The sequence below is a fragment of the Pholis gunnellus genome, assembly GCF_910591455.1.
Source record: "Pholis gunnellus genome assembly, chromosome: 11".
Taxonomy (NCBI): domain Eukaryota; kingdom Metazoa; phylum Chordata; class Actinopteri; order Perciformes; family Pholidae; genus Pholis; species Pholis gunnellus.
Genome location: NC_136538.1, coordinates 10,738,277 through 10,760,672, shown reverse-complemented (window position 1 = coordinate 10,760,672; position 22,396 = coordinate 10,738,277). Strand labels below are relative to the sequence as shown.

The window sequence follows — 22,396 nt, the reverse complement described above, 5'->3', positions numbered from 1 at the left end:
TTTTTATGTTTTGTTTGTTTGTCTTCTGTTTTGCGTTATGAAGGTGCTGTCATAAATTGTTTTTATTTTCCATGAGCCCGACCATATTTGCTCTATGTTTAATTTCCCTTGGTTGCTTTTGCTAAAAGGATGAATAGATCCAAATTTCCTGAAGTGTGTCCGGCTTTCTGTGAGATTGAACACAAGAAAAGTCCAATTCTCACAGCCTGTAGCCATTTTAGATGATGTTGGTTTTTTTCTCCAGCTAGCTGTGTTCCAAGCTTGTAAATCTTAAAATTAGAAGGAAAATTGCAAGATAACATAAGCAAAGCACAATCAAACATATGCTTTTGAGCTTTTTTTAGGCAAATGTTTTATATATTTGTCTTAATTCCCATGCAATTATTCCTGCAAACAAATTGTCCTTTTATATTACTTTCAAGAATATGTTATCTTTCTAAGTGTCATTAATTTTGATTGCTTTGCCATAACATTACTACTTCTGCTTAATCTTTTTTCTTTTCTTGTTATTTTAGGTTAGACTGCCCTTTTAGCAAAGCTGCATTGGTTTTTATTTTACATGTTTGTTTGTTTTTCTTATCATAGGCATTTCATCATTATTTCTGCAATAAATTACCAGGGTTTGCCTCTACAACCCGCAATTTATTGGTCTCATTCGCCACTGGGCAAATAATCTGTCTTTCTGTCTTTTTATTTTTTTTTTCCTGTTGAGTAAAAGTGGCTGAGTACACGGTCCGACATTCTTGTATATATGTAACATTGTTTTCCCACAGGGCGGCAGCTTACAATCTTCAACAGCCAAACCACTATACAGATTGGGGGCTGGGAGAGAGACCGAAGTCGATCCTTTCAGGGCCAGCTATCGGGCCTCTACTATAATGGCTTGAAGGTGTTCAACATGGCCGCAGAGGGAGATCCCAACATTAAGATCCAGGGCAGCGTGCGGCCTGTGGGGGACTCGCCTTCCTCTATCACACCGCAGTCGAGCACCACGGCCAACCGCTCAGAGACGTCCACGTCCATCATGGAGATAACCACCACCACGGCGTCCAGCAGGCGAGTCAAACAGACTACACCACGAGAGCCTCAGCAGGTAAGATCATCTTCAAACTCGCGTCATTATTGTCTCAACTTGATCCATTTTGAAATACTCACAATGCACAGCACGACGTTAAGCACATTCTGGATTATTATAATACATTTCATCATTATGCTGTTATATAGTGGAGCGTTTGCTTTACTTAATTGTGTCATGCCTGTCTTCTCATTGAGTCCTGTGACCTAAAAGCTGAAGAAAAATAAGTGTGTTGTTCCACCATTGGGAGCAGCGCCACAGGGACACTGCTGAGCGTTTCTCCCCATGCAATCAGGTGTGGGTGTGTGTGTGTGTGTATTAGAGTGATAACCATCATCTCTCAGTCCTCCATCATCTTTATCTGTCCTGCATGAGTGGTGCAGCATCTGCAGCAGCATATTACTTCTGAGATGTCACAATGTGTGAGTAAACAATGCAACACAAAGCGATTTGTCCGATCAAATAAAATTGCAACCAGACCTTCTTCGCACAGTCCTTTCCAAGAACAGGAAACGCTGTAAAAAAACGTCCTAATCATAGTGTAACTGCTAAATCCTTGAGGTTCTCAAAATGTAAATAGGAATTGAACAGTTTTCTTTATTTACTTGCATCATTGGGAATTAGCTTGCAGAAAAAAACATGCTGACAGAACTTCATTACAATCCAGGGATACCTGAGCACCGAGCAGAAGATGGTATTGACGCTTTTAGGTCACAACGTAAACAGACTGTTTTATATCGCAACAAAGAGGAAAGAATGTAGTATTGATTCATGTGTTGTTGCTACAAAACAAAAGCAGAAGCTTCATGGCCCACATGAAAATGTCAGCCTGTACACACAAATCAAAAAACAACCTCATTCATAAGAAATATGCTTTCAAATTTATGGAGCCAAAAGCTAACCCGTGATGGCATTCACAACTGATAAACACTTACTTGTTTAACATAATGAGCATTTTGTATCATATGAAGTCAAGTCTATCAAGTAAGCCAGTAATATGCAATTGAAACCATGAAGATACTGATGCAGGGAGAACACATTCAAAGTTAAAATGTGTGTAAGAATTTAAAATATTCAGTCAGATGAAGGGAAAGCATACGTAGTCAAGCATAGTCGTACGCTGAAATGACCCTTTAATCAGGGCGTAATCAGCTCTTATATACAAAAAAACGCTGAAAATCATTTTGGATTTAACTCATTTTGGATTAACCGGATTGGGTTAAAGAAGATTATAGCATCTCGAGGAGGGGGTGGGTTTCACTTCATATTGAAAAATATACACACTATAAAAATAATTTGATTTAGATTTTGAACGTCGTTCATGTCTTCACAGTCTCATTGAGACTACAGTTAATGCACTTGGACGTGCAGTGCCGTGTTTCATTGTTCAGAAGTAACCTAATTTCAATTTTTATTTTCACATTGTTGCTTCAGAATAAAATGAAAGCATAAAAAGTGCCTTGAATGTTGATTTATCTTTGAAGTCAGGCTTAAGCTTTTATAGAGAGCTTTTTTAAAAAGATCAACTCTATTCATAGCAAAAGAAAATGTCACGTTTTTCTCTGAATTTAGCAGACTGTTCAAGCTCCAGCTCATATTATGGAATCACAAACTCCCTCAGATAATTCGAGTCTGTTTTCTCTCTCGCTCTCTCATTCTCTCTCTCTCTCTCTCTCTCTGACAATTTTAACCGTTTGTGTAAGGGTCTGCAGATGCTGGCAAATAATACAATCATAAATATTGATCTAGTGGAATGGTTTTCTCTCAGACTCAGCATGGTTCCTGAACCATTGCAGGAGCACGTAATGCGGGCAAAATATCAAACAATAGACTCTTAATTATATCCCAGCGCCATGTGGTGTTATACAGCCATACGATTGGCAGAAAGGAACATGCTTGATGAGATGGTTGCCCTCCTTTTTCAGGCATTTTCATCTGGCGAGAAATAAAGTGATATAAATGACCTCGATAATTTAGAAAAGCAGTGTATTACAGAGATATACACGGAACATATTTCATGCTTTAGATATGATCAGATGTGTGGATATCTAACATTATGCTCTTATGCTAAGCAGGTTCTGATAGTTATATAGAATAGGTTAATCAATAACAAATGTGCCTTGTTGCGATGATGTGTACAGCTATTGGTTTTGATGTAAGCAGTGCAATGTTCCGTGCAATTCATTTATCAACTGTATTTTACAGACCTTTTGGAGGGAATCTACTTGTGCCTATTGTTTTAAACGTTAGTCGTGTATCAGTCAGGCTTCATGCATGTTAGCTCACCTTTAAAGTGGCATATAAAGGCTTGGAAAAAGGAGATCAGTCAAGGCTAACTGTGTTGGTTTTGGTGTTATCTAATGCATTCATACAGAAAGAAAGGTCATTGGATTAAAGAGTTGCTATGTGATGTAGGCGGAGAGATGAATGAGGCATGCAGAAACGTGTGCATCGGGAGGTGTCAATGCCTTCAGCTTGATTCAACTTGACGACCTTCCCATGGAGACCACTCGCGGTAGGACATTACTGTTTCAGGACACTACACTTAGAAAGACGTTGTGTCTGGCCTATCTAAAAAGAGACGGCGCAATCACCGTTCTCTTACCTTGAAAAGTCCGCATTTTAATCGTTGTCCAGCTGTTCAGTCTCCACTCTGATGGGAATGCAGTTCAGTGAATTATTTTATATCCTGAGAGCCTTGCATTACAGGGACACGTACATTTTTAGTATGGCCGGCCCCAGTGGAGATGGAATGGCAAACGCCTATTGCTTTCAGTATTATCATTTAAAGCACCTATAATATATTATTTTAAATAACAATGGATCACATGACTTAGTGCAATGTAATGTTCACTCACAGTGAGGAATTCACAGACGCTGCCTGCCCAGTTTAAAACAACAGTTGGCTACTGCAATCTAAAATGTTTTAGATTGTTATGTCATTTTGTGAATGCACAAACAAACTTGGAAAATGAATGTTTTCCTTCACTGTCTCGTTAAAAGTTTACATTTTACAAGTTTGTGCTCAGTTCGACAAAAAGAACCAAATGTCCACAGGATTGCAATGATGAGAGAATACTCAATGAAACCGATCTTAATACAGTAATCGGTTGCGTATAAGTATGCATAATCCCTAGTCTCTGATAGCTGATTACTGTTGATACACGCTTTCAATAAAAAATAAGCTGCGCACACTTGGTCCAAATGCCAGCACAATGACATCTTTCAGTGACTCTGACTCTGTAGATGTAGGGTATGTCGTCTTGCACTAGCCCACTTATCTCCTAGAGGGTAAAGTCAGTGCTAATCATCATTAGCGTAATGATTTTGAAGGGTCTGGCTTCTCAGGTGCCCTATCAAAAAGTTCTCTAAATGCTCAACTGGGGTTTTATTGTTATTAAATACTGTGGGCCTTGGCTTATGGGTAGCATTACATTAATGTCATTCTTCGCAAACCACTGGGTGTCCTCTCATGCTTTATTAACAAAGAATATTATCATCTTAGAGCTCACTGGTCTAATCAGGATAGAAATGAAGCATGGGAAAAGCTGATGAGTCAGAATTGTTATTTTAATAGTTATTATAATCCCCCCTTTGCGTAAGGTATGCTGGATTGATTTAATTCCAAGACTTACAACCCACTCAAATACAGAGATACTAAATAGGCATAGTCTTGATGTTACCTTTATTTTAAATAATATCTTGAGGTTTCCCGACTAAAGTATTCTACACGCCCTACGTAGAGAAGGTTAGTTGCTCTATGAGGCTGACTGTCACGTCTTAATGAATTGTCTGCTCCCGGTAGCGGTGCAGAATAATACAGAATTAACAGTATGAACAGCAAAAATGTGCGCAGCATTCAAATGTTAATTTACAGTTGAAATGTCAAGGTTATGAATTAAGCTTCAAACTATTTGGTACTGCCCTTATATAAAGATGAAATAAATTACCTCTCGGTGAAAGTCTGCGCTGGTTGTCATCACTTACACCCTCATTTAACATATCCCACTTATGGATGTTTGCCCAATAATAGCGGGAAGTCTCTCATCCTGGGCTGACAAATCAGATAGTGCTTGTCCTTTTCTGTTTTCTGATTTTTCTTCTAGTCTGTTGATACTTTCTTTGGCATTAACTTGAATATCAAACCATTTCTTATTTTTACCCGAGCTACTGTCTGTATCTTAATAAGGGACACAACATTCACTGCCTCGCAGCCCAAGCCTCTCTTTTTTTTTTATCATCGTTACTCCTTTGGAAGAACGTCAGAAAACCGTGCCTTTTCTGCTTTCCACCTCAAACACTATTGCCTCAATTTCTTCAGTAGTTTTATATTTTAAGTAGAGAAGTTTCTCCCATTAGCAACAATTGAACTGCTTTAGTTTCTTCATGACAAATCTCCAGGCAAACTTTTTTCTTATGTAGAGAAATGGGGGGCGTGGCAGTGTGCTGATTTCTAATAATACACAGAAGCCTATCAATTTATTATGATTCACTAACAGAGAATAAAATTGGCCGGTGCGCATGCGTCATGAATCCGACGGTGATTTTGCTTGTGCACTTATCTTGTAAGTGCACAATGTTCTTGCTTAGTTTTGTAAGTTTTGTAAGTGAGTACATTTCTACGCACATATTAGTAAATGAGGCCCATTATGTTTTTGGTTTGTCCGTCCGTGTCGACCTGGAGGAAGGGCTGATTTGATTTTTGAGGTTAAAGGTCAAGGTCATTGTGACCTCACATACGTCCTTTTCTTGTTAACGCGATGTCTCAGGCATGCCTTGAGCGAATTTCTTCAAGTGTGGTGCAAACGTCCAGTTAGACTCAAGGATTACATTATTAGAATTTAGTGATCATAAGTCACTGTGTTTTTGGCCTTAACTCAAGAATATACAGGTATATACTAATTATGACAATTTTACACAAATGTCTATTAAGATCAAATGTAGTGGTCTATTTTGGAAAGACACGGATGTAAACTGCAACATGACCGGTTGGCAGAGGAATACAAGCGCAAGGCGCTAATTCTAGTTTTTCAAAAAAGTTGTGGAATCTCCGCAGACATTGCTCTTTTTTTATATATATATTTAAGTGAGACTTAACAACTGCTACAAATGTGCTGAATATCATTTCGATGTATTTATTAATTAGGTAATATATGGAATCCAAAGCCAATACAACAACATGTTGTGTGCAGCTTTTTAAATTGCTGGTGGACAAAATGAAAGAAAATGTCAAGCTGTAGAAAGATAGCATTTAACACCAGATGATGGTTAATCAAAACCACTCAAGGATAAGAGCTAGCGCCCTTTGTAGCTGCGACCCTCACAGCTAAAAAAAAAGAAAAAAAAAAGACGAAAGCCTGCTATCTGAAAGAGCCATTGAGAGCTCTCGACAGTGATGGATCCTCACCTGCATTGCTCTGTATTATCAACCCTGGCCAGCAGACATACAGTGTATAAATCTCACAAGCGGCCATAGTGTGAGGCACGCCATCCACCGCCAGTGCTGTCTGCAGCAACATCCTCTACAGTTGGTGATGGCTCGAGCATCATGGAGAGACACAAGGATATAAAACTCCAGGTGAACAATGTTGTATGATAAGGTCTTACAGTATATACAGTCAAGTTACAAACCTGTGACTTTGTTTTGGGAATGTTTAGTTTGTGGAAAACATTTGTTATTTGTTGATTAAATTTAGCATTGAACAATTTTTTTTCCAGTCAGTGTTTATAGCTGTTTTATACCTTTCCTATTACTATTACTTATTTCCGTTTGATAATATAATTAGTAACACTTGACTCAATGCAGTGTCACACAATAATGGTTTCCCTGTCATTTTTCACAGTCATTTTTTCTTTTATTGGATTTTAATATGGTGATTTCACTTTTTATTGCTTATTTCTTCCCGTTTGATATGTTAGAAAATGTGATATAAAAATGTCGCACAAGGCCATAAAAATGTACAATAAAACCAGCCATTCTAGCGCTTCTGTGAGATTGTACATAGGCATAGCAGTGCTAACATCAGCATGCTAACGCGACAACATTGACAATGCTGACATGCTGATGAATTGATATTCACTAGGTTCACCATTTTAGTTTGCTTGTTAACATTTACTGTTTAGCACTAAACAAAATATAAAACTCAGATTGATGGGAAATTCATAGGTTTGTTGGTACTACGGATATATTTTTATTTTCATCCGTCATAGGTGCCCGCACAATTATTAAAATGTATACTCAAGGAACCTTAAATATCTGTAAGAAATTTCACAACAAACTATAGTTTTCTAAATTCACTCAAAACCAAAAAAACGTCAATCCTATGGTGGTGGAAGAGGAACAGTGACGAGATCACCAAAGTCAGGCTACATTGTCTGGCAACCATGACTGTCGGTACAAACTTTTGTTTCAATCCATACATTAGATGTCAAGGTTTTCCCTGAGAAAGTTAAAACTTTCACCTGCTGGTGGCGCTAACGTGAAAGTCAGAGGATCACCAAGATCATTAGGATTTTTGCTCTTGGGCGCTTAAATATCAAACTTACTTTTTTAAAGCGTTGTCTTGTATTCTGGCCAATATAATACAGTATTTCTTAAACACAACACACAGTAGAATTGGGCATTTCATTCTTGCCATGTTTCTTTCATAACCTTTTTGCCGAGTGCAATTTCTGTTTCGGAGCTTGTTGCTTGCATTCAAGAAATGCAGATTATAGCCTGTCCCTGGGCTGAATGAATGGCCACTATGTCACATCATTGCCACCAAATAGCCAATTGGCCCTTCTATTTCTGAATTAACCCTAGGTGAGGTGGGTGTAATGGTCGTTCAGGGGAAGTGAGGAACATTCAAAACACATTGTGCGGGCAATTTCATTTGCACTCACAGCACATGGTTCAGTTCCGGCTGAACTGGCTTGTAGTGGCTCTGTTTGTCTGGGGCCCTGAGACGAGGGGCAAAAACCTGGCCTCTCTATAATTCACAGCGATAATCGAAGAGACTGGCATGCTGCACTGCTACACTTTCAGTGCAGTGTTTGGGTACCCTGTAGCCTCTTCGCTGGCTCCTACAAACACACCATAATAAACTTAGTGTCACAGTAATCTTGTGGTGAAAAATCTTCTGCAATTTAGTATCCAATAACTGCTCAGTTTGTAGCTTCTCTTCTTTTATTATCATCTAAGCACAGTGTCTCTTTTTTTTCTATCTGCTACTACCTTCAGGCATTGTTGTGATTGTCTTGATACCGGTAGGGATTATTGTTTTACAAGCTAAGGTTGCAATAAGTCTGCACGGCCTAGATTTAATACTAATCCTGCATGCATCAATACTCAGACCTGAGACTTATCTTGGGTATTAAGCACTACTCAGGCAACTCATGCAGTGCAGCTTCTTTAATTCTGCTACAAGATATGATACTTGAATATGATTTTAAGGATGATCCAGTCTTCATTCATTTTGAATACATGATCTACTGTTTACATTTTGAATATGAGCAAGTCAACATCAAAACCAAATATCTAAAACCACGATCCAAAGAAAGACAAATTCTGCACACTCATGTTCTGCCCGTTGTAATTTAATTCAAACTTTCATAAATGTACAGTTGACAGAAAAGCCTTTTTGAAATCACTTATGATTAGTCTGTTTGGCATCACTCACATTCATTTTAATCTAATTCAGTTCTGTTTTCAGCTGCACATATTCTGAACTTGTAAGAAGTATAGTCTGGGTTCCCGGTCATGCATTGTTTGCCACCGTGGTTCATTAAAAAGGCGACGCCGAGACCAACATTGTCATTTCTGTTTGATAGACGAGGGCAGTTATGCTGTTAAACAGACAACAATGGAAGAGAAAAGGTGGCGCGAAGGAATATTTTCTTTTACATTTACATGTGATGACTTTTAAATGTCAGTAGCATTAAGTTAATTGAGGGAGCCCCACCTGCAGTAGGAGGTTGACAGAATGGAGCAAAAAGAGAGCCCCCCCGCTGAACAGCTCTCTAGAGTCAGGCGTATCCCTCGGGACAGGTCACTGCCCTGGAGGATGCACCAGCTCTCGCTCTACTCCATACTGTCATACATGCGGCGGCTCTATTTCTTTATGAATCAAAAGATAGAAAAGTGGCACAATAGTTTTCAAGCTTTTCTTTCTTCAAGAGAAAATAAGATATAGCAAATGAGCGATAGGTCGCACTGCTCCACTACTTCCTGGAAGAAATGGCTCACTACTACTACAGGAAACAGCACAAGATTTTGAGAATACCAATGCTACCCAAAGGTTATTGGGTAATTGAACAGGGAATGCACTGTCCAACAGCTTGTCTTGAACAATGCAGAACATATTTCCCCCCAGAGTACCTGTAACTTAACTTTAGTTGTAGCCTCCCAAGCAGTGCCCAAATTTAGGTTTGAGAAATAAAAGCAGACCCTGTGACAATGACTACACCCTAACTTGCAGGTTGTTAAGATAGTAATAGTAAGCTTACATTGCTAACTTGCAAACAGAGCCGGGTTAAATGGTTGGATTACACTAGGCAGACCCCCTACATGCACATTTTAATATTTGGTAAACTAAAAAAATTACGTTTACCTGCCACATTATCAGCGACGCTGCCAGAGAATTGTGATCAGGGGGAGCTATGGGGGGCTGGCTTGTTTGTAAAAGGGGCTAATTAATTTTGACGTATCAAACAAAAACAAATATTACTACCACGGAAAATGAGATGCAATGGTTCTGCGCTAATATGCTTCATAATTGATATACGTTTACTGAATGTTTAGCAATATATTACAACGCAAGCTCCCTGCTGACGTTTAAGGAACAACAGGGCAACTGGGCCCCTTAGTGGCAAGGAGTCCCTAGGCATGTGCCTAGGACGCCTTTGCATAGATCTGGCTCTGCTTGCACACTCTTTTGTTCTACCTTTGTTATTGTTCAAGCCTTTTGTTTTTAATCTTTTGGCTGTCTTCTCTAAGAGCAAGATGGTCACCAGATTCCTTCCATTTCATTTAAGTGTTACCAAGATTGAAGAACACAAACTGCTCACAGTAGTACAGTAAGTTGTTTTTGATTGACAGGCATATTATCAACTGTTCAAAAAGCACTTTCCTCATCAAATAATGGAAGAAATGCAAGCATTTAACTAGAAAGGGCGGAACTGTGTTCTGAATCGCTGGCAGTTAAGATGAAGGTTCCTGCTCATTTTATTTCAGAATAAAAAAGCATGTGTTGACTTTGTTCATTTCATGGCATTAGGAGTTTGTACCCATCTGTGTTTGTGCTGGTATCAGCCATGTGATCACAACTCGTATACAGTACACACCATTCTCACTGCTGAATTATTTTTTTAAGATGACTTTTATTACTTTTTGTTGAAAGTCGTAGAGATGGAGGAAAGATACCAGGCTGTTGAATGTCAATGGTATTCTATTTGTCCACCAGCAAACTCAGATGACGGTTGAATTAAATGCAGTCTGCCCAGCCTATCTCCCACAGATGTGGTAATAACCCACATGGACCCTAGTCCTATTAGAGTTGAATTGTCATGAATAAAGGGAAATCTTGGTCCTAAGTCCTAAAGTAAATATCAAACTATTCCTCATCTCTTTCTATCCTCCATATTTCTATTTCCTCCTTTTGTGGTTGGTGCATATTTAATTAGAGAAATATTTGGCTTGGATTTACTTTATTATTTGTATGAGATGAAATAGAGTGAATTGCTGTCATTTTATTCTTTTAATTTGAAAGTCTGATTTAGTGTAAAAACAAAATTAAACAGTAAAATGTTTTGAATCAAGGAAGTTGAAAACATTTATCAAAGTTAGCATTACTTTCAGATCAGCCAGACCCGACTTCATTTTCCTTATTTCACGTGAAAACGTGTTCAAATCACTTTCAATCAGAGCCATTGACATTCACGCCCGCACCGAGTGGAGCTAAATCGGAAATTAATGATTTGAAAAGATTATTGTTTTTTTCTCTCTCTAGTCGCCCTTTTGTATTTGTATTAAAAGGAATTGCTCGATTTCCCCTGCAATGCAGATGTATGGGATTGACCATCATGCTACCGAGATGCTCTAAGCTTGAGGGAAAAAACTGCAATTTCTATCAAATAGCTTGCTTCACTGACAGATGCACTATTCATTTTTGCATTTATTGTCATATAGTCTGTTGGTGTCATCCCCTTTCCAAGCTGAAGAAACTGAAAACCATGTATGCATGTGTAGCATCCATTCGATGAGAGCAGAAACAGGTTGAATTGCAGAATATGTCGATAGACCGGCTCTCCAGTGCAGCACTCGTGTGTCTTGCTGACCTCCCCACCTTGTCCCTACAGTGAGGTGTGTGCTGTTGAAGGTGGTCCTGGTGTGTTCTGCCCCAGGCCCAAGTCATGGGTTTGTGCCCACCCAGTGCTGACAGATGGCAAAGAAGGTAGCGCCGCAGACCCACGGTGGCCCCGGGCTGCAGCGTTCACTCCCAGCGACAGAGCATATCCATCATCTGAGCCTCACCGGGGGCCATTATGGTAGCTGCCCTTCAACACTGTGTTGTACACATAGAGTCCATGTGACTCGTTGATCCAGTCCACCTTGGCAGGGGTGAACACAAACATGCCAGTGTGTGTGTTGAAGTGCGTTCACGTGATTTGATGAATGTTTGCACTTTTTTGGTAGTTGGCGGCAGAGACCGGCTCGTCTGCAGCAGGTACAAGAATTTAAAATTAGCCTGCTTAGGGCCCCAAGATGCCTTGTCCTCATTTGGTTGCTTTATTTCCTGTTTGCTTGTTTTAAAAGGTTTCTAAAATTGTTACAGCCAAGTGCTTCATACATGCTGTCATTATTAAGATAGTCAACAAAGAAGCATCTTTGCTTTTGCAGGTGGCGCACTACTGGCAGCATTACAGAGGAATACAGATATTCCCACTTGGTCTGTTTGGATGACAAAAATGAAACCTACGCAGTGTGAATGTTGTCTCTGTTTCATAAAGTGTTGGATTGTGCGTGGAGGAGATACTGACACTCACAGCTTTACAGCATGTTTTATAGGCCATATTGCTGTCTCTTAGGACATTTGGTGGTGCCGTATGATTTGTAGAAACACAAAATAGTCCTGGGCCAACTGTTGAACGTAAGATGCAATAGTTCCGACGGTGCATTGCTCCCACCTGCAAGATTCTGCGATCAGCTGGTTTATACATCAAATTCATGGACACGAGCTCTCTGCCAACTGCTCACTGAGCTGTTCTGAGCTCTCTTCACTTTTAAAAATAATTTTCTCAAAAGCTGGTAGTACGTGTCAGGCATAAACTGACACAGGCTTATGCATCCAAAAGCTCCTTTATTTATGATACAAGCGATGCCTGTCAAATGTATCACTTTAGTTCTCACCAAAACAGACATTATAGTCTTGTTTTAGCTTCAGATGAAACCTTTTATTTATCCCGTCAGTTGTAGAAAATGTATTTGGTTGCAAAGAACATTAGTAAACCAGAAGACCTTGACTTGAGTGTAAATCTATGCTCATCCATCTAATTTTCTGTATCTGGAGCTTCATGCCAGCGTGCTAACTGATTCTACAGCTGAGATAAAGATCATACTGTACACACATCAAGATGGCTGCTTCTGTTTCGGGGGCAGCCATCTTCTGATGTTGAACACCAGATCTAGTACAACAAAGGCAAGTTCAGGGATGGAAGGCGGGGATAATATACGCTAACGTCATTACCACATAGATTAAATTAAGGTAAAGCACATTCCAGGAGGTACAGAAATGAAATAAAGACATCCGCATGCCAGCAAATGAAGCCTGTTTGTTTGTTAGGCAAGTGGACAAGAGGAGAGAGAGTAATGGAGAAATGGCCTTGTAACTCAATCAAGCAAACGAGTGCTTACATTTGGAATCTAACTTTGTTTAAATGAATAGTTAGTTAGTTAGGGAAATATTTTCACTCTTGCCAGTAGTTAGATGTTCAGTTCTCATGTTTGTACAGTAAATATGAAGTTACAGCCAGTACGCTTAGCTTAGCACAAAGACTGGAAACAATATATATTATAGATAAATGAGATCAAATAAAAACATGTATTTGGAAGTCCAAAGCTAAATGAATAAAAAATAAAAACTATCTATAAATAATTAAAAGCAGGTCCAGTCTGGTATTACAACACTGCCACAGGGATGGATTAGTGATAAAAAAATCTATTTTCTTTGAGAGACTCCATAAATGCTGCCAATTGAGACTTTCTATTATTACAATTTTGATTTCCGCCCTGAAATGTATCACTATGTCTTGTGTCACGTCTTTTCTGAATGGGAGCATTGCTCATTAGTTTATAGCACTGGAGGACAGGAATCTGATTCTGATGACGCTCTGTGGGAGCTACAGGCGACCTGGTCTGCTGTTGTAGGGCAAAGCTGCTCCTCCTCTTTCCTCATGTCATGTTTTTGCAAACGTTACACATGGGAATGGGACCCGCTTACATTCATCTCAGCAGTGATGGCATCTATATTAAGATGACAAATGTGTTGCTGTCATCTGATGAGGGACTGGGACTGCATGTCAAGACGCAGGTAAAGTCAGGAAGACAGTGATTTGTGGCCAAGCTGCATATCCCTTGCTCTCACGCTCTCTCTTTCTCAAAACACACACAGGCACATGCGTATGTCTGTCCGCTATTTTTAGATTTCGAGGGAAAGAAGGAAGAAAATTAAGAATTTCATAGTCGCTTTGGATTGAACCGAACAGTTTCCCCAAAATGGCAAGTGATGTATGTTAGCATTTAGATAGAAAGCTCCATGATTACAAGCCATTTTCTGGTAATTGTTATTCCTCCCTCACTCGCTAGCTTATCCTTAGTGTATGATATTCCTCCAGGGCAGTTCTCTGCTCTCAGGCCATATTACTACCAAGGCGAGCTACAGACGTGCACAGAGCTCCAGATTCGATTTCAGATAAGGAAAATATCAGGGCATCCAGAGGGGAAAATGCTTCAATGCAGACAGATTTCATTTATCTGAGCAGTGTGAAAGCAGGGGTAAGGGGGAGGGACAAAGTCGACCATGTAATATACTTCTATGGAGCCGTGTTTATGCATAGGCAAGAGAGAAGAAATGAGAGAACAAGAGGGGGTAGCGTAGGAGGTAGATGGAGGCAGATAGTGTTATGAATTTCATATTAAGATTTTATCATTTAGAGCATGTAGCAAGCAGAAGGCATCCAGCCTTTGCCTGTGTACTCTGCTTGAAGCTGTATCCTACATGGCAGCCGCTCAATGTGCACTCTCTCTGCACTGTGAGGTGACTACAGGCACTCGTCCATATTGTGTGCACATTATTTATATGTCCCCAGTAATAAATAATGAGCCCCCTGGTTAATTAGAAATCAAAATATCAACTGTTTGTTGTTAGTTGCACAGAATGTCTCGAGTCTGGGGTTGTATGAGGGGTGTAACACATGGTTCACTCTGAGTCAGTGAGTGACATGGTGATAGTTTGACGCAGGCACTGACTGGGAAATGGACTGTGTTTTCCGCCCACGCAGCCAGACATCTTTCCTGGTTACCTCGGTGCCTGAGCCGCATCACGTACCGCGCTAAGCGTTGAATTTTCATTAAGGCCGTGCGGATGACTGTTCCTGGAAAAATAAGTTGAACGTGGTCCTGCGGGGGGGGACTCGAGAAACATCTACAAAGCGGAGCAGCGGTGCCTTGAAGCAGCCACATTAAAAGGAGTCCTCATACACCAGTGTTCTCAGGTCCCCGAGAGGGACCTCATTTAATGAGGGCACAGGTATGTGTACATTTTAAAGCAGCTCTGTATTTGCCTCATCCATATCCACTTGTACAGTACACCTTTAGACTCCTGCATTAGCCCCCTACCTGTCCCTTTGTGTCGCTCTATCAAAGGCAGCCTTTCATTTTACACCGCATAGCTTTTCTGGGCCGGTGCACCAAACTAGCAATTGCCCTGTCACTCCTCACTCATTCCTAAGCCTTTTTGTGAGAATTTCTTTTTTTTATTTTTATTGTTAGACAAAATCTGGACGTTTTACTGTATTCATTCCTCTGACTTTCCTCCCACAAAAAGAAATGCATCATCAGACTGTTGCAATAGCAACAACCTTTACACACCTCAGTAATAATGAAATCCAGTGCTCTGTTGAGGACATACACATTAACAAAAGACTGATTCTGGACAGATTGAATCCACCAGACTGTTGGCACGTCGTAACCAGTCGACTTCGGCATGTGTGTGTTTCTGTGTGAATGCTTGTATGTTTCCACACTGTGTGCTGTGAGTGTACCAGGTGTGTGAAGTTGCCTCCCAGCGCCTTGTTAGACTGTCTGTGGTGCAGTGACTTAAGCCTTGAGGAAGATGTATGGCAAGACAGAAACATGTGGGTACCGGGGGAGGAGATGGAGATCCTCCGACCATCCTTTTTTTAATGACACTCTGATACTCTGCCTGAGGTCCAGTTTGCAGCAGCAGCTGCTTCGTTTTAAATAAAGCAAAGCCTCTCTCCCAAAAGGGACAGTGTCTCATAACTTAGCAAGTGAAAACAGCTGTCCACCACGCTATGGTAGACACAAGCAGGAAAAAACACCAAACAGAAAGGAGGAGATACCAATTACTCTGAGTTAATTGCCTTTGAGAAATGCCTGCATCTTTTTTTTACATGAATTTCTCAGGCGCTCTGAAGAATCACACTACAGAATGCCCTCAGTGGCCTGCTCAAATGCCTCAGGTAATTACTGACAGTTCTGAATAATAAAGATGGTGGTTATGGTTAGTTTAGTGACCTCGTGTTTTGATGTTCTTTAGAGTGAGGTTGTTGGAGTCACAGAAGTCAGGATTGTTGTTGAGAGAATAGTTTGTTTTGTCAAAAAAATATGACAATGCAGTTTCAGTGCTTTAAAGTAGGCTTATACTAACAAACAATTTCTAGATAAACTTGTTTATCTCAACTGTGCCTATTATTTTCCCAAATTATATCTTTTTAGTGATATGTTTTTGTATTTTTCTTCTCCATAAGTAATAGCGGCACAGCATATCCACTTTCAAACAGGTCAATGGTCTGTGATGTCCAGAAGTGAGGACTTTCAAACTGAATTTCTTGGTGCAACACTTCTCTATTATGACGGGACTTTATTTTGTATGGGAACAGATTAATGCAGTGCTCAGAAACACTCAGTTGACAATATTTCAGTAACAAGCAGTTGCTCTTTTGCATATATTTTTTGTTTGTTTATTGACTGATGTTTTTTGGAAGTTCCTGTTTTGAAGCTTTGTTTATCCATTTACGGAGAATTGCAGGATCTGATGTAAATCCTCTTCGGCGAGGTTAACAGCAGAGAGCTAGACACCATTTCTACCCGGCTGGTTGTCCCCTACTCCCTACTCACTCAGTCTCAGTGGCAATCTGTTGTGCCACCATAAAGCCCCACGTCAGAGCTTGTATTTAATTGTTAAATAGCCCAGGTAGTAAAAATGTCTCAAACGATTTTAAGATGATCAGCATATGAAAACATATAAATCATTCACTGTATATTACACAGCTGTGCTGTGACAGCGATAATGTCATTCCATTGTCTTTCAGCCTTGCTGAAGTCTGTGTCTGTGTGAGTCCATGATGTTGACAGCTTGGCAGACCAGCAGTAGGAAGAGTGTGGGCGAAGGCCAGGCAATACACTGAGCTGAAACCACAGTCTTAAAGGCCCACACGCCTTCATTATTCAGTTGGAATCTATTGAGCATCTGGGACTAAATTATTCATAAACATCGACCTAGTTCCAGGGTGCTAAGTTAGATACTTGGATGTCATCAGGAGTTCTGATAAGAGCTGCTGCTGCAGTGTGATAGCTGCCATGGGTAGATTCCTGCCGTGTCTAACCATGAGCCGCTTCTATCTGCTGTCCCATCGCCTCCCTCTCTCCCCCTCTCTCCCCCTCTCTCTCTCACTGGCACACTAATGATGTGTTGCTGCAAGAGTGAGGCTTAGGACAACAAACTCCTCCCAATTAGTCTGTGCAGACTGCAACTCTGGTCAGGTCTGGACACTAGCGGGCCACTATCGTAAATCAGAGCCAGCATGAGAAATAATGGCACACGGTTCGGACAGCAACATATAGAGAATACTGATTCCACTGCTTTTAGAGGCAGTTGGAGCTTTGGCTTCAAGGGCCAATTACAGACAAGATATATGTAACACCTATAGCATTGGCTTCAAGTAGAGTCCTGAATGTAACCTTGATATGATTTATCCGGTATTATCATGAGATAATATAAAAACATGAGGACAATATCAAGAACAGTATGAAAAATCATGTAGTAGTTAGTGTTTTTGTCTGGCATTGCACTGCCCTTCAGGTTAAATACAAAAAAACAAAAAAAAGTAGAAAAATGGTGCTCTGATTTTTATTTCTTTCTTTTTCTGTCAGAAAGGTCTAACACAAAACAGTAAATATTTTCAATAGATATTCTCAGCATCATAATTGGTGAAGAAATAATATTCCAGCAAACATCTACATCTGTAAGAGAAATACACACATAAATATAAATAAATATCCAGAAATAAACAATATGAAAAAACCTGCTCTGTTGGCATTTAAAGTGGGATAAGAATAAAAGATCATTTCAAGCACTATGATGGATAACATTCTACATGTTGAAAAAAATAAGACCGTTGTGCAGTCCACCTCTATCAGTGATTTCTCCCTTGTATGGTCTGAAAATAGTGACAGACTGTGGGGAACGGTCATTGAGTAGGGCGCTTACATCTAATGGCTTGTGTGCCGTTGGAGCAAATGAGCTGTGGAAATGAAGGATCAGACGCAGAGAAAGATAAGAAGTTATGAGGCAGAATCTGCAGGTTTGCTTGCCGTTTAGCAGACAGTTTTTTATGTGTTTGCGATAGTGCGGAGCAAAGCTATTTTCTATTAGATTTTTCAATCAACACAGAATCGACTGGCTGATAATAGCACAGCATTTTTGGCATTCTGAAAAAGTATTGAGATTTACACCAAGTCTTGATAAGCAACAGAATACAGACATTGAGTTAAAAAAACATCAATTGTATTATTGTTACAGATAAGCTATATAACAAGAGCGAGGGAGATTTGCAAAACAAGAGCTTGTATTGGACAAAAACAGGGCTTATGAGCCGGGAAAAAAATAGGAAAGGAGAGAGGCAAAAGAAAACAGCAAGCATCCTCAGTGGAATACATTACCGGGACAGCAGAGGCATGGCTCGGATAAACCCTTCAGATGCCTTCAGTGTCCTCCTGACTTTCAGCTCGTCTCCAAAGAGACACGTTGTGTGCCAGAGAGCATTCATCAAATTAGACCAGAGAGAAAACAATGTGAAAACCCACGGCTCTCCGTAGAGACATGCCGACAGGTTATCACAGAGAAGGTGTCTCGTGCTCTTGAGCGCCGGGTTAGCTGCTGCACACAGCCTCCTCTCTGAAGAGCGGTCCTCCCCTCCTCTCTCTCCCTGCCACGATTAAGAGGGGAAAACATGCATTCAGGGCAGAAGTGTACAAATGTAGAGCTTTAAAGTAAAGCCACCTACTCCATACAGTAGATATTAGAAAGCAGTGTTGGACACTGTAGTTGAGCATTAGTGGGGAGCAGATCAGTGTTTGCAGGGTTGTAGATAACCTGGTGTCTATCAGAATGACACTGCTGACTAAGCTTTCGTGAGCTTGCGTGTAGCCCACGGCATCTCATTAAGGAGGACTATTATCAATCGTCAGAGATCGAAAGCCGCCGTGACAGTGCTAAAGAAAGCACCAGGGCGCCTTTGGCTGAGTCAGGTTGGAATTTCCTGGTCCACATCCCCTTTGATGGTTCAATCAGTGCACGAGCCAAGGTCAGTCAGTAACTTTACTCCGCTATAAAGTCGAAACGAGATTTATTTTTCTTCTCTTGTCTTTGTATATAAAATTCTCCCGACACCTAAAGAATTTGAAATGACACCGTACCTGGAAACTACGAACATGTTCATACATTTTGTATGAACACTAAAAGCAGGTTTCTCTCCCCAGTATCTCTTTTTCTTCCATTATTGTGCGTTTCATGCTCCCAACTGTCTCCCCAGGTTTCCTCCGTACATCTCATTGGAGTGTGCTCTCTGCTGCTCTGAGCAGGCAGATAAATGAGCTGTGCTTTAGGTTCACCATGGCTTCAGCACTTTACCGCTAGATTAATGAGGCTTTGCAAGCCCAGAGCCTTTGCTTTTAGCATTTTGGAAGTACCTTCATAAAATGAACTACAGGTACATCTTGTTTATTCGCTTATGTATTGGAGCGTCTTCCCTGTGGGCATGATGCTCTACGCATCAGTAAACCTGACGCTGCTGAGCTAATGAACTCTCACAAACACATACAGTATTTCTGGAAAACGTAAAACAAGGTGCCATTTAGATCAGGAAACCTCTTTTATTTTTAACTCAAAATCACAGCAGTGTCAAAATCACCACATGCATAGCCTGTGTTATGTCTCCTTTAAGAAAAGATATCCAAAGATTCCAGTGTCTTTTCCAGACATCCCACAAGGTACCAGTCAGTTTTCATCACAGTGGCTAAATTGCATGGTAAGCCCCTCACATAGCCCACATTGAATTGTCACGGGTGAAAAAGAAGTCAAGCATTGGAGGAGGACACCATGAATTGGTAATGTTATTGGATTTCAACCAGGTCATGACCACATCAAAATGTTGACCTACACACTAATCCTGGCTGCCAGACTGACGCCCAGGAACATGCGAATTCATTTTAGCTTTGATTCATATAGGCTTACATCCACTATACACAATATTCATTGAAAAGTAAAGCATAGGGTTGATATTTTGATAAGATCAAAGAAGGATTGGACTTAGAAGTGGTTTACAGGCACAATTGAGCTACACTTACACAGAACTGCACACAGCCTTTGTCCTTGGAGGGTGAAATTACATTTTTTTTTATGGCGGTGCTATGACAGTTATACATCATGGTTCCCTGTCGCTTGTTTGAAAATCTCAATCAACGTCCAGTGACACATTTCACATTTCAGTTCCTTACAGTTATTTCAGAATGTCTGTGTAATGCTGATTTTTTTAAAGGTCAGAACGATTTTCTACAGAATTAAAGCTTTGAATTGCAGATTCATCTCATAAAAGGCTGGATACAATGTCTGGACCTTTAATTATAAAATCAAAGATTCTCTGTTAAAGAGATAAACAAATATCCATTTTCATTATTGCATTTTGCTGTGGTGATGAAGTTGAAGGCCTCAGGCTGTAGCTGTCTGACCTGAAAGAGGAAACAAACATGTAAATATGAACGGGCATACACCTCCGCTCAAGTCATTCTATAGGGAATTAACCTACACCTAGTACACCCACATCACATTGCTTCCTCCTCTCTGCTTGCAAATAAATCTGAAGGACAGAGTTGAAAAGAGAGAGAGAGAGAATGAGCATGGTAAGGTGGGAAGAAGAGAGAGGGAGTATTGACTACTTGATTCCCGTACCTCTGCCAGTGAGTGCAGAGTGTCAAGATCTCCCGCCAGGAAAAACAAATCACAAGGCTGAAGTGATGGATGTGGCACTCCAGGATCCGGCGGTTTTACCATCTGTATGGCCGACACTGTATATCAGCCTCATGCTCAGCAAATTAAATATACATTTGGACGGCTTCCCCGGGCCTCACCCAGCACAGATGCACCAAAAACAGCCCTCCGCCACAACTCCCTTAATGGGTTTTATCTATCATTTTCAGGTCTATTATGTAAAGATGATGTTGGTCCGTGTCCAGAATGTCCAAATGATGTTACAGTCACAATAGAATTGCATTATATGAAGCCAAATGGATGTAAAGCAAATTACATGACATTTAATTTCCTTAAGATGAGTCGATAGTAATTCAACTTGCAGATATAGTTTGATGTCAAACATCAGTGAAATAATGGCACAAATTGAATAAAACCCCAGGTCCATCTTTAATTTTGGACCTAATGCATTTCTCTCCCCTTCTCTCTGTATTTTTTTTATTTTGTAGCTGTCATACACATCCATACCAGAGAGTATGACAATGTAAGTGCAGTAAATATTGTCAGTCTTGCATTTGAGGTTTTAAAAGTATTAGTACAAAGAGGGTAAGTCGAGGTGCAAGGCTAAATGTATAGCAGCGGGTTATTCTGCTTAGCAGCGCTCCATAACCGAAAATCTAACCCGGCCCTGAAGAAGCTGCCATGCTTAAATGAAATGACCTTTAACGCAGAGCTGATCAAATGGCCTGAAGCAAGACTATAAAAGAACATTGCAGCATAATGTTTTACAGTATACTTTTTTTCTGGTCTTTTGTTTGCCCTTTCCCATTTTTCAAGAGGGTCAAATGTGTTGTGTTGGTTGGGTGATGACGTGCATTGAAAGTAGTCTAAATGGATTTTGGTGGGAATAATAAAACACCTCTGCACAGTATATGCAATGATTTTGGTTTATTTTATATGCTCATTTTGAAAAATAGATACTGAATCAGAACGTAATAAATTATATTGATTAAACCTCTGCTGCTCTGCCCTTTGTTTTCCAATCTCTTGCTTTAAGCCTTCATGGCTGCTTGTCTTCTAAATGTCAGAGGTGTTCTGTGATGGCTCTCTTAACAATCCATTGAAGGGCCAGGCAAAGTCACACACTTCGGCACAAACTGAGCATGCAAGTTGACAATTGTGCTGTGAACTTTAGCCTCCACTGTTCCTCAATAATCACATCTCATTTCTGTAAGGATAGTGTTGCCTGGAAAGCAGAGCAGCAGCTGCTACAGCGCAAGGCAGCGTGTGACCGTGTTGACAGATAAATCCAGCAGCCAAACAGTGTCGCTCTCTGGATTCACATCTCATCTGCCCCGCTGTCCTCAACCTAACCCTCTGGAAACACCACTACTGGTAGCTCTGAGTGGGAGCCATCTGAGTGGGATGCAGCTAAGTATTTCATGCCCTCACCGCTCTACCGTGTGCTTCTCTCTCTTCAGACGACCGACGACTTGCTGGTGGCATCAGCCGAGTGTCCGAGCGATGATGAAGACATTGATCCCTGTGAGCCGAGCTCAGGTGGGTTAGGTTAGTCATCTCTTTTTATTCTACTTCTCTCTGGGTGTGTCACCGTGTCTCTGTGTGTCATAGTCCACCCCCACCAAGACACTCTAGGCTAACGCACACTGTTTAAATGAGCAGAGTGGAGCTTTAGTTAGGGCTTGAACACTTCTCAGAGGCAGAGTTGCTCTTCTTCTGGCTACCACCGACCGCATAATACAGCAAGCCAGAGGATATCCATTAGGTCTGT

At 40.5% G+C, this 22,396-nt stretch overlaps 1 protein-coding gene across 30 annotated transcripts in view; it reads left to right on the top strand.

The window, feature by feature from the left end:
• The window catches only part of LOC306702891 (neurexin-1a), a gene marked incomplete at both ends in the record, with an annotated part of 228,884 nt that overhangs the window by 195,087 nt on the left and 11,401 nt on the right, over positions 1 to 22,396 (top strand). For 22 of the 30 annotated variants that reach the window (XM_079168637.1, XM_079168622.1, XM_079168643.1 and 19 more), the window contains 2 exons: positions 774 to 1,093; positions 22,086 to 22,173. In XM_079168637.1, coding sequence (XP_079024763.1) covers positions 774 to 1,093; positions 22,086 to 22,173 — 408 coding nt within the window. The remainder of the gene's footprint in view (positions 1 to 773; positions 1,094 to 22,085; positions 22,174 to 22,396) is intronic. The other 8 variants (XM_079168634.1, XM_079168631.1, XM_079168632.1 and 5 more) reach the window with 1 other exon arrangement.